Source organism: Syngnathoides biaculeatus, chromosome 4, assembly GCF_019802595.1.
Source record: "Syngnathoides biaculeatus isolate LvHL_M chromosome 4, ASM1980259v1, whole genome shotgun sequence".
Taxonomy (NCBI): domain Eukaryota; kingdom Metazoa; phylum Chordata; class Actinopteri; order Syngnathiformes; family Syngnathidae; genus Syngnathoides; species Syngnathoides biaculeatus.
In genome coordinates this window covers 20932346-20944580 of record NC_084643.1, presented here as the reverse complement: position 1 = coordinate 20944580, position 12235 = coordinate 20932346, and the positions used below count along the sequence as shown (strand labels likewise).

The 12235-nt window shown below is 47.6% G+C and overlaps 1 protein-coding gene across 1 annotated transcript; it reads left to right on the top strand.

Moving 5' to 3' along the window:
• Positions 1 to 1606: 1606 nt before the first annotated feature.
• On the top strand, positions 1607 to 11727 carry LOC133499289 (gastrula zinc finger protein XlCGF52.1-like). The gene is made up of 2 exons (XM_061817154.1): positions 1607 to 1856; positions 9587 to 11727. The coding sequence occupies exons 1-2, from the start codon at positions 1748 to 1750 to the stop codon at positions 10783 to 10785; spliced, it is 1308 nt and encodes a 435-aa protein (XP_061673138.1). The 5' UTR covers positions 1607 to 1747; the 3' UTR covers positions 10786 to 11727.
• Positions 11728 to 12235: the final 508 nt, after the last annotated feature.

Genomic DNA, 12235 nt, shown 5'->3' with positions numbered 1-12235 from the left:
ATAAAGAGCCCAAATGATTACATTTAATCATTGTAAATCATTTTCTCTTTTCTCGCCTCTGAAGAACGCAGCCGACAATGGCTCACTCAGCCGCGTGCAACGACAACACAGTAAAGCACCCCGGCTCGACGGTGTTGTTCATCGCATACTGCAGCGGCTATGAACAACTCCCTAAAGCAGCCCGGCTTGGCTCCGTGATAAGCCACCTCGGTGCCAAAAATGAACCACACAAACCGGCTGCAATGAGCCGCGATGGCTCATCTCTGCTGCAGAAGTGGATCGGAAAGGGAGGCGGTTTGATCGCATATCATCTGAATATGGCTCGAAACAATGGTGTACTATTGCTCCGGTAACTTCACTTGGTTGTGTGGTGTTCTCCTTTACGAAAAGAGCTTCCGTGTCAGAAGGGGCGTGTTTGTCTCCCATAGTTGGGTGGCCACCACTTGTCGTAGAATGACACTTCTGCAACTTTGCGCATGGATGACCTGCTCTCCACTCACATTTATTTTCTAGTATAGACATTGAAGTGAATAGTGTTACATGTATTTTTCATTACAATATCTATTTTAGAATGTTAATAGGGAGGACACTTGACTTTTAATGTTGCATGTTTTGAGGATGTGGGAGGAAACTGGAGTGCCTGGAGAAAAGCCACACAGACACAGGGAGAACATGCAAACTCCACACAGGCAGGTCCGGAATCGAACCCGAGACCTCAGAACTGTGAGCCCAATGGTTTCCAGCTGCTCCACCGTGCTGCTATATATATATATATATATATATATATATATATATATGCCTCTACCCTCATCGTGAATGACGTGGCCCACCTCTCGGATTTTAAAAGGAGGCCTTGACATAAACATTTTCCCACACCAAGTTTAATGGGGAAGATATTTGTATATGATGTGTCGAACAAATGATGAAATGTTTTTTGGTCATTTCAAAGTCTCGTTGTAATTACATATTTTTTTAAAAATCCACTAGATTGTTTCACTTAAGTTCAGTGATTCCGAATAAACAGGTTCCTTGTATTCAATTGATAATTTAGTGTTTTAACTACAAGTTATGCGTTTAAGGATATTGTCGAGTCATTTCCTCGCAGAGATGAAATTTTGTACAGCTTGTGACTACTCCTGCTCGTTCTTTCCTTTTTTTCTCTCGTCATGAGCCGTCCTCGGCAGTGCAGGTCTTCCTTACTGCCACAAGACAGGAGCCGTGCAACATCATGGTTCAAAGACCTCAGTTGGGACACCAGCGCAATGAATATTAAAAGCTGAGGGACTTCTTGGAGAGGTCACCGTTTCCAAAGAAGGCATGGACACTGTAATTAAGTCGTAACTTGACGAATCTTCGATCGTAACTTTTATCAACATTACTGTTTTGTCAACGCCAAAGCGTATGCTATCGATAAACAACTAAAAAAGAAGTAATGTAATGAAACTTTTTTTTACGTTTAAAAGATGCGTGTTCTGCCGTGATCCAGCAGCCAATCGTATGCCGCGCCGAGTGTTCTGGAGCCAATCATATTTTCGCAGGGCGTGTCCTGCCGATAGCCTACGTAAGAATCATAACGGAAAATCATTGGCGCTCTGCTGCAGTAAAACTTCCGTCGAGGTCAAAATAGACGGAAGTTGTGTTGCCTTGAACATTGACCTTACCATTACGACGTGAAGCAAAGTGCGAGCTTAACAGCTGCGTTCAATAAAACAGTGAGTCAAAAATATTTGTGCAGTTTAAAAGAACGATGGCGTCGTGTGAGCAGCGACAGTGTCGAGTAATACGGGAGACCAAGCGACCACAACAACAGGACGCCATTACCTTGACTCCGATTCCGATTGTGTTGCACATGCAAGGTGCGTTCAATATTGTACAATTCACATGTTCAATAGTCACATGAACAGGCAGACATTTGCGGGAGATACAGTGCACTTTTGATATTTATGAACAAATCAGAGTTAAAACAGTTCCCAGTGTAAATCCCCGAATTGTTTACTTCTGGTCTTGCTGTTGTTCCCGGAAACGTTTTAAATGACGTACAGTTGTTATAAGTCGTAGTTGGGGATAAATCCAGCCATCTATTTTCTTAGCCGCTTATCCTCACAAAGGTCACAGGAGTGCTGGCGCTTATCCCAGCTGTCAATGGGCAGGAGGCAGGGTACACCCTGAACTGGTTGTCAGCCAATCACAGGGCACATAGAAACAAACAGCCGCACTCACAATCACACCTAGGGGCAATTTAGTGTGTCCAAAAAATGTTGCATGTTATGGTAGCAACCTTTACTTTTCAAAGGTTAAGTCACGAAATGAGCTGTAATTTTTCTATTTGTAATTATCCATCCATCCATTTCTTAGCCGCTTATTATCACGAGAGTCGTGGGGAGTGCTGGAGCCTGTCCTTGCTGTCAACGGGCAGGAGGCAGGGTACACCCTGTGCTGATTGCGAGCCAATCGCAGGGCACATCAAAACAAACGGCCGCACTCACAATCATACTTAGGGGCACTTATAGTGTCCAATTAATGTTGCATATTTTTGGGATGTTTGATGAATCCAAAATGCCCAGAGAAACCCCATGCAACTCCACACAGGCGGGGCTGGGAATGAACCTGGATTCTCAGAACTCTGAGGCCAATGCTTTACATCTGATCCACCGTGCCACCCATTGTGGTATATTTATAGTTAAAACTATGAATAGAATTGTACTTTAGGGTTCATTCTTTCTGTGGCCAAACTCGTAACTGTCACGAACGAGGCTCGAGGGCGGACCCAAATGCACGACTCCAGAAGCAAGCAGGTAGTGTCCATAAAGCCTTTATTCGGTCTGTGGTCAATAATCAGTGAGTCAGTCAGGAAAAGCAGCAGTATCAGAAGAGGCAGGCTCACTAGGATGGTCAGGGAACAGGCGGGGGTCAGTACACTGTAGGTCAAGCATAGGGGAACGAGGCATGAGAATCAACAATGTGGCGGGGGACTAGTTGTCCCCCATGTCCTTAGAGCATGACAATACCCCCCCCCCCCCTCAACAGACAGTTCCCGACGGCCCAGGATCGTCTGGATGAGCTGCGTGGAAGTCCTTGATGAGGGAGGGGTACACAGTGAAGCGTGAGGGGATCTAAGAGCGCTCCTCTGGTCCGTATCCCTCCCAATCCACCAGGTACTGGAACCCCTTTCCTCTGCGGCGGGAAGACAGCAACCGGTGCACTGTGTACACCGGCCTGCCGTCCACCATGAGGGGGGGTGGGGTATGGCCAGAGGAGCCAGCGGCGAAGGATGATCCGGGCGTAGTGCCGACGTGGAACGTAGGGTGCATCGACCTGGGTAGTCTAAGTAATACAGCGACCAGGTTAATGATTTTGGTGATCGGGAACAGACCAACAAACCTGGGAGCAAGTTTGCAGGATTCCATCCGCACCAGGAGATCCTTGGTGGAGAGCCACACTCTCTGCCCCACCCCGAGTTCTGGTGCGGCTCTCTTCTTGCGGTCCACTCCGGACTTGTAGATGTTGCCCATGCGCAGCCCCGTCCTCCAGGGTGCCTCACAGGTCCGTTTGCAGCGCCATACCACTGCCAGGGCGGACGGCACCATGGAGTCCGTGGCCAATGGGGGAAACAGAGAGGGAGGATAGCCGTGCACAACATGCAGTGGAGCCATACCTGTTGAGGCTGAGGGTAGGGAGTTGTGGGTGTACTCAACCCATTTGAGGTGCTGGCTCCACGTGCTCCGGTCCCGAGATGCTAAGCATCGAACTCCGGCCTCTTAATTCCTGATTTACCCTCTCTGTTTGGCCGTTAGACTCCGGATGATGGCCCGAAGTTGGACTGGCCGAAGCGCCGATGAGGGTGCAGAATTCCTTCCAGAAGCGGGCGCTGAATTGCGAGCCTCTGTCCGAGACCTCGTCCAACACCAGCTGGGCTGTCTGCTTGGCCGACGGGATCTTCGGAAGTGGCAGGAAGTGAACCATCTTGGAGAATCGGTCCACTACAGACAGCACAACTGTGTTTCCCTGAGAGGGCGGTAGGCCGGTGACGAAGTCCAACGCGATGTGTGACCACGGGCGGAAAGGGATGGACAGAGGCCGCAACTCACCCACCGGTCGTAAACGGGACGTCTTATTGGCCGCACACACAGGGCAGGCATTGACGAATTCCTTCACGTCTTGCTGAGGTTAGGCCACCAGAATCTCTGTTCGACCACAGAACGAGTTTTTGCCATACCTGGGTGGAAGACCGTCTTGTTCGAATGGGCCCAATTGACGACGTCTCCCCGAAGTGATGGAACGACGGACAGGTGATCAGACGGACAATCTGCGGGCGGCGGCGTCTCTCCCAGGGTCTCCTTCACCCGCGACTCGACCGCCCAGGTGAAGCCGTACACAAAGTACACCTCTGGCAGGATAGGAGCCGCTACCGACTCCGTGCGCTCCCCCTCGTGGATCCGTGAGAGGGTGTCCGGCTTGACGTTCTTGGGGGGAAGGACAGAGTGAAGTGGAAGAGGGTGAAAAAGAGAGCCCACCTGGCCTGGCGAGCGTTCAACCGCTTCGTGGTCCTCAGGTAGGTGAGGACCACGAACTGTACTTATGAGCCCTTCAGCCAGTGCCGCCACTCCTCCATAGCCGTCTTGACCGCCAGCAGTTCACGATCCCCCACGTCGTAGTTTCTCTCTGCCTGGGTTAGCTTCCTAGACAGGAACGCACACGGGTGGATCCTTCCGTCTTTGGGACTCCTCTGCGACAAAATGGCTACGATTCCCGAGTCTGACGCGTCCACCTCCACCACGAACTGGCGATCTGGATCCAGGATAATGAGGATGGGTCCAGTCGTGAAACTTGCCTTAAGTTTATTGAAGGCCTCCTGGCAGGTCCTGGACCATTCGAGAACGTTGTGCGGAGAGGTGAGGGCACCCAGAGGGGCGGCCACGGCGCTGAAGTTCCGAATGAACTTTCTGTAGAAATTTGCAAAGCCAATGAACCTCCGCACGTCCCTCCTGCTGGCGGGGGTGGGCCACCGAAGCATCGCGTCGATCTTCCTGCGATCCATCCGTATCTCCCCTTCTGCCAGGATGAAGCCCAGAAAAGACACGGATGCTCGGTGGAACTCGCACTTCTCCCATTTCACGAAAAGCTAGTGCTGCAAGAGACGCGGGAGCACCTCTCTGACCTGTCGGATATGGGAGGTCAGATCTGCTGAAAAGATAAGAATTAGGAATCGCAACCGGTTACAAATAACCGGTAATAACAGGTTTTCGGTTTTTAAAAACCGAAACCGTAATCGGACTTTCGAAATCGGTTAAAATTCTTTCAAATCATTTCTTCCGGTTCCGGTACTCCAGAGTCCGCTATTTTTTCAACATCATTTCCACTTTTTTCAAGTTTCGCTGTTAGAGTAAAGTTGGACTCAAAAGAACATTCAGTTAAATCAAAGAAACATCAAACATGGCATCGAGGAAACGCTCGGTATACTTTCCATGCCCTTTCTGAAAGTCTGAAAGAAGAATGTTAACATTAAAACATTTTTACAAAAAAATAAAAATTTAACTTACACGAGTGCGTTGTTGAAAGCCACATTCAACAAGCTTGTTTGTCAAGATTGTATACAAACTACCCCATTACCGCGGAGTAAATTAACGATCGATGGTGTAGCGCCGGAGAAAAGGAGTCCGAGGCGGAGTGTCGGACACAGGAACAAAACTTGTTTTATTGGAAGACATCAAAACACTACTCGCATAACGGGGGGAACTCTGTGAACTCGTCACTCCGGAAGAGCAACAACAAAAACAGTCCGTGTGGAACCCCGCACCCCAACTCGTGGTCCGCGGGTGAATTATGTAAACACCACAATGGTACCGGTTTTAAAACTGGTTAATCGTTTTTTTTTGCTACAGCTGTTCGGTTAAAACCGGTTATGAAAGTAAGCGTTTTTTTTGCGATCCTAAATAAGAATGTCATCAAGGTATACAAATACGTTTTTGTTCAGGAACTCCCGAAGCACGTCATTAATAAAGTTTTGGAAGACGGCCGGGGCATTGGTCAGTCCGAAGGGCATCACAAGATACTCGTAATGCCCCGTGGGAGTGTTGAAGGCCGTCTTCCATTTGTCGCCCTCCTGGATCCACACCAGATGATACGCGGTGCGCAAGTCCAGCTTGGTGAAGATCCGGGCTCCTTGGAGTAGTTCAAATGACGTAGCAATTAAGGGCAAGGGGTACCTGTTCTTGACCGTGATGTTTGTCAATTCTTGGTAGTTGAAGCAGGGTCGTAAAGTGGAATCCTTCTTCTTAACGAAAAAAAACCCTGCACCGGCTGGTGAGGACGACGGGCGAATGAGTCCGGTTGCCAGCGACTCCTCGACGTAATCCCTCATTGCCTGGTGCTCCGGTCCTGTCAAAGAGAACAGTCTCCCTCTGGGAGGTGAGGTGCCGGGGAGGAGTTCGATAGCACAGTCATAAGGCCGATGCGGCAGCAGAGATTTTGCCTTGGACTCAGAAAAAAACTCTTTTAAATCATGGTAGCAAGAGGGCACCGTGGCTAATTCGGAAGCGTTACTCAGTTCAGCAACTTGAATCCCTCCGTCCTTCTGAGCGTCGAGACACTGCTTGTGACAGTCCTCACCCCATGCCATTATCTGACCCGTGACCCAGTCAATGTGGGGGTTGTGTTTCTTGAGCCACGGGCTCCCCAGGATTATATCACTGCTGCTAGAGTTAAAAACGTGGAAACTAATGCGGTCCGTGTGTGTGTCTGGAAAGTCCATACGTAAGGTTTGTGTGCGGTGTGTAACCCGGCAGAGAAACTTGCCGTTGGCGGCGCAAGAAATATGTAGACGCTGTGTGGGGAAGGTTACCGCTTTGACCACACGGGGATTTATTAGGTTAGCGTCTGAACCGCAATGAACGTGGTCACTAGGCATGAGTGAGAGTCCGTTCCTACAGTGAGGTGCAAAAACGACCGCCCTGACTCAGTGACAGTATGCCGCACACTCACTGGCGTAGAGATCCTAAGGTCGGAGCGCTTCGGTTGAACCGAGCAGCAGGCAATTAAGTGTAGAAACAACGCCCTTCTTGTCGCCAGCGTAAGCGCTCCTCTGCTGAGCTGCCGAGCCCCTCCACTTGCATGGGTTCCGACGTAGTAAGCAGCGTGGGCGGCCGAGAAGCGACCGGGCTGAGCCTCTTCGTCTCCTCCTCGGTCATGCCGTCCATCTGCCTCTGCACGGCCGAGCGCTGATCCATCTTGAGGGCCAGTGCGATGAGGGCGTCCAGCAGAGGAGGAAGATGAGGTGATCACAGATCTGTGGGGAAAGTCCCTGGTAGAAGGCGTCATGGCGAGTCTCCTCGTTCCACCGGCTCTCGGCGGCCCGGATCCGGAATTCAATAGCGTAGTCTGACACCCGGCGACGGCCTTGGCGAATTGTCATGAGTGAGGCTGCCGCCTTGCGTTCCGGAGTCGTGTACTGGAATACTTGGGTGAGCTTGCAGACGAATGTCGTCCATGAACGGCAGATCTCCGAGTTGCGACTCCATTCTGCTGTGGCCCATGCCTCCGCCATTCCCGTCATGTAGGAAATGACGAAAGCGATCCGGGAGCTGTCCATGCGGAAAGCGGACGCCTGCAGTTCGAAATGGAGGTCGCACTGCACAAGGAAGGGCATGACGTTGCCTGAGTCGCCTGAGAAACATTCCGGTCGGGAGAGCGGAGTTATGCTGGCACGGGAGGGCTCCGTAACAGGCGGAACGGGTGGACTCAGAGCGACAGGCGGAGTGACCATCGTCGGCGTAGCAGCCGCGCTAGCTTGGGATGCTAGCCACGGTTCCAGCTGGGCACAGATCTCATGGAGCCTCCTGCTCAGCCAGGCGTCTGCTCTGGAACTGTAACGAGCGGCAGATGGCTTCGGAGTCGGCTGGGTCCATGCTGTGGCCAGATTGTTCTGTCATGAACGAGGCTCGAGGACGGACCCAAATGCACGACTCCAGAGGCAAGCAGGTAGTGTATAGAAAGCCTTTATTCGGTTCGTGGTCAATGATCAGCGAGTCAGTCAGGAAAAGCAGCAGTATCAGAAGAGGCAGGATCACTCAGATGGTCAGGGAACAGGCGAGGGTCGGTACACGGTAGGTCAGGTATATGGGAGTGGGGGAACGAGGCATGAGAATCAATGATCTGGCGGAGGACTCGTTGTCCCCCGTGTCCTATAAGTACAGAGTGCCGACTAATTGGCTGATGACGCCCAGCCTGGGCAGGATGCCAGGAGCATGACAATAACTCATTTTGCTCAATTATAGCCAAGTGAAAGAAATTGAAATGCTGAAATCCATTCCAGCCCCAGCCAAAAACACCAGTTTTTTTTAATTATGGTGCTGTTTTGTATTGTTTGTGTGTGTGTGTGTGTGTGTGTGTGTGTGTGTGTGTGTGTGTGTGTGTGTGTATAGATTATAGCTAGAGAGAGAGAGAATATTGTATTGTATTTACTGGTAAAAAAAAATCTACATGAAATTACAAAACTGAGCTTTTTTGTGAAGTGGGATTTACCCAAATGTCTCTCCGGTGGGCCATTTACAGCACATTTAAGTCAGCGTGAGCGTTGTGCCCATACTATTTGCATGTGATTTTGTCTTTGGCTGTTTATCCCATTCAATACACGATACATCAGTGACTGTGGCTTTCCTTGTCTACATTGAAGGTCATTACAATACAGTGGAATGTCGACGATAAAACACACCTTCAAGACTGAACAATGTTTCCAAAAATAGTTTCCATTTGTTACTTGAATTGCCATTGACAAAGTCAATTAGTTCCGCTGTTGTTTACTTGCACTCTGGCGCAATGCAGGAAATGAATGGGGGAAGACGTATTTCTGGGTCACAGGAAGGTTATGGAGGGTCTGAGAGGATCCTATGTGCTCATGTCCTGGTTCGGTGTGTGTGTGTGTATGAGTGCATGCGCGTGAGAGAGAGTTTTATCCTTTCAATAATGTTGTGCTTCTCGACCCTCTTCAAAAGCTCCACGTGCATTTGTCTGTCAGATTCTGAAAAGAGATGTAGTAAATGCGTATGTGCAATTGTTTCCCGTGTCCAGCCACTGAGATTTCTCTGCTGGTCACTTATTAATATTACAGTTTATTGACTGCATAATAAACTATTTTGTGCAGGACCCTGGCATGTGACATTTGTGACATTCACAAGAACAATGCTCAAACGATATCTTGTGACATAAGAAGCTAGTCAGTGCTTTGGAGGAGGATTTATAAAGACAATGTTTGTCTGTGATGGTTAGTGTGGACTTCTAAACACTTGAGATTATACAGTACTTGGTTCACCAACACGGGATATTGTCATTCTGAGACACATTTATGCAACTAAGCAGCTCACAAATGATTTACTTGGTTGTGCAGTTTCACATTTGATGCATGGGCAGGCACTTTAGAGTCCAAACTATTTGTCACAAAGCAGTGGAAAAGTCATTTTTCTGACATTTCTATGGATGTGTCGGCCAGTCAGCCAGATTCTGCTTGGAAGGAGGGAATGGGCCTCAGGATCATCCAGATTATTTTTGTGTGCGTGTACTCATCTTTAACTGTGTTGCTTGTGTCTTGCAGACGTCCAGCGGATGATTAGTCGTCATGAAGAACTTCTTCCACAATTACAAAGGGAGAGTTCCAGTTTGGAGCATCCACAGACTCATCATGTTAAAGAGCATGAGAAGGCTCCACAGCCCCCCCAGGTCAAAGAGGAAGAGCAGGAGTTTGATGTGAGCGAGTTGCCGCTGAACATTATTGTTGTAAAGGTCGAGGACGACATTGATGAGCCAACAAAGTCGTCCCAGCTTGTGCATCACAGTCCAAGTGGAGACCAATGTGGAGGTGCAGCACCTGACAACATCATAGGACCAGCGTCAGACAGCGACGGCACGGGGGAACATTTGAGTAGTGACGCAGACTGTGCAGGTGACATCAAATACTCAAAAAGCTGTGGAAAGAAGACAATTTCAAACAAGAAAACTTGTCAAACACGCAGGAGAGGTCACACACATAAAGAAGATTTCACATGCTCAGTTTGTGGTCAAATGTTTTTATATGAGAGTATTTTGAATGTACACATGCAGAAGCACACGGGAGAAAAACCTTTTTGTTGTTCAGTTTGTGATCAGAGGTTTATTAAAAAGTCTGATATGAATCGACACATGCGCACGACACACAGAGGAGAAAAGCCCTTTAGTTGCACAGTTTGTGCAAAATCGTTCACACAACAGATAAACATGGTGGAACACTTGAGAACACACACAGGAGAAAAACCTTTCAATTGTTCCGTTTGTGGAAAAAGCTTTTCGATCAAGACCTATTTGAACAAACACATGAGAACGCACACAGGAGAAAAACCTTTTAGCTGCACAGTGTGTGAAAAATGCTTTACTAATAAATCCGATTTGAACAGACACACAAGAGCACACGCGGGCGTAAAACCTTTTACTTGTTCAATTTGTGGTGACACGTTTGCAGTAAGAGCCTCTTTGGTTGCACACACATTAGCACACACCGGACAGAAACATTTTACTTGCTCCGTGTGTGATAAAAGCTTTTCTATCAAGACCTATTTGAAAAAACACATGAGAACACACACGGGAGGGAAACCCTTTAGTTGCTGTGATTGCGATAAAAGCTTTGCTAATAAGTCTGATTTGAACAGACACGTGAGAACGCACACAGGTGAGAAACCTTTTGCTTGCTCAGTTTGTGGTAAAAGCTTTTGTTATAAGTACAGTTTGACTGCACATTTGCTGACACACAACAGACAATAGCTTGTTTTTCTGTTTCGTGTCAGAACAGTGGTGTGGAACCTTTTTATCATCAGATGTGATTTCAGTTTGGGGGCTTTGATGTGATGCTGAACTCAATGAATTGCACAAAAATCAAAATTCTTTCTTGTTACTGATACTTCTTTTATGTCAGTGACTGCAGTTGTAAATACTATTGAGTAAATGGGTCCATAATATACGTGACACTCATTTGACAAGAGTCACAGTGAAATGAAGGCTGCTTGTTACTGAATTTTACTAACTAATTTACCATGACAATACTTTTAACAATTATTTTTTTCTCCAGCTTCTTTACTTAATAGGGCATCCCCCTCTGATCCACAATTCTTACACTACTGTATGAGATTTCGTCCCAGTGGTAGAAAAAAACTACATTACTAGTAAAGCAAAACATTTTGGTTCTACTGGTAAAGTCTGAGAGGTGTATGACAGCTGCCTTTTAACTAGGCCTAGTACTGTAACTAGTACTGCACAGTAGGTCACAAGTGAGAACAGTTTCATAGTATTATAAAGGCCCGGGCGGCATGGTGGAGCAGCTGGTAAAGCGTTGGCCTCACAGTTCTGAGGTTCTAGATTCAATCCCGGACCCGCCTGTGTGGAGTTTGCATGTTCTCCCCGTGCCAGCATGGGTTTCCTCCGGGCACTCCAGTTTTCTCCCACATCCCCAAAACATGCAACATTAATTGGACACTCTAAATTGCCCCTAGGTGTGATTGTGCTCCAGCAGTCCACGTGACCCCCGTGAGGAAAGGCGGCAAAGAAAATGGATCGATAGATATGAAGGCCCTAAGGTTGAGATCAATAAAATGCTCATACAACTTTCTATCAATTAGACACGTCAAGACCCACCACAATCACCTTCAAGTGCCAGGTTTCTCTTGTTTTCATTATTTGTTTGTGTTAATAAAATCACCTTGCAAGCCAGTGTGCTATGAAAATCTTTGTGTATAATCAGATGACCTTACAGTATTTCAGTGGTAAATAGTAACTGTGTGCAAATACTATGTTACTATCCTGAAGTACTGTAGATTTTTCAGTTAGTGTCTGAACGTTGTACTACTTTCTTGTTAAAATAGGCCTGTCACTTTTTTAACCTCCATAGATGACACAATGTGAAAGTCCAATAAATACAAACGGAAAATGAATGCGTGAAGATCTTTAAATGACCCCAAAATTTAGATCTTTTGATCATTTGAGGCATAAAAACACTGATCAATGCAAGATGGAGTAACATAGGGATCATTAGTGATGATGCAATAAATTCAGGAAACCAAAATATTCTCCATCCTTGGCCTTATTTAGGAAAAATGTTTGACATTGGCAGCTACAATAATACTTATTGGCCGAAAGCTGTCTTGTGCCAGGCTAAAAACTGCCAGTTTACGGAATGAAAGCAACATTCTGTGTAATCTTAACAATTGAGCTGCGCAGT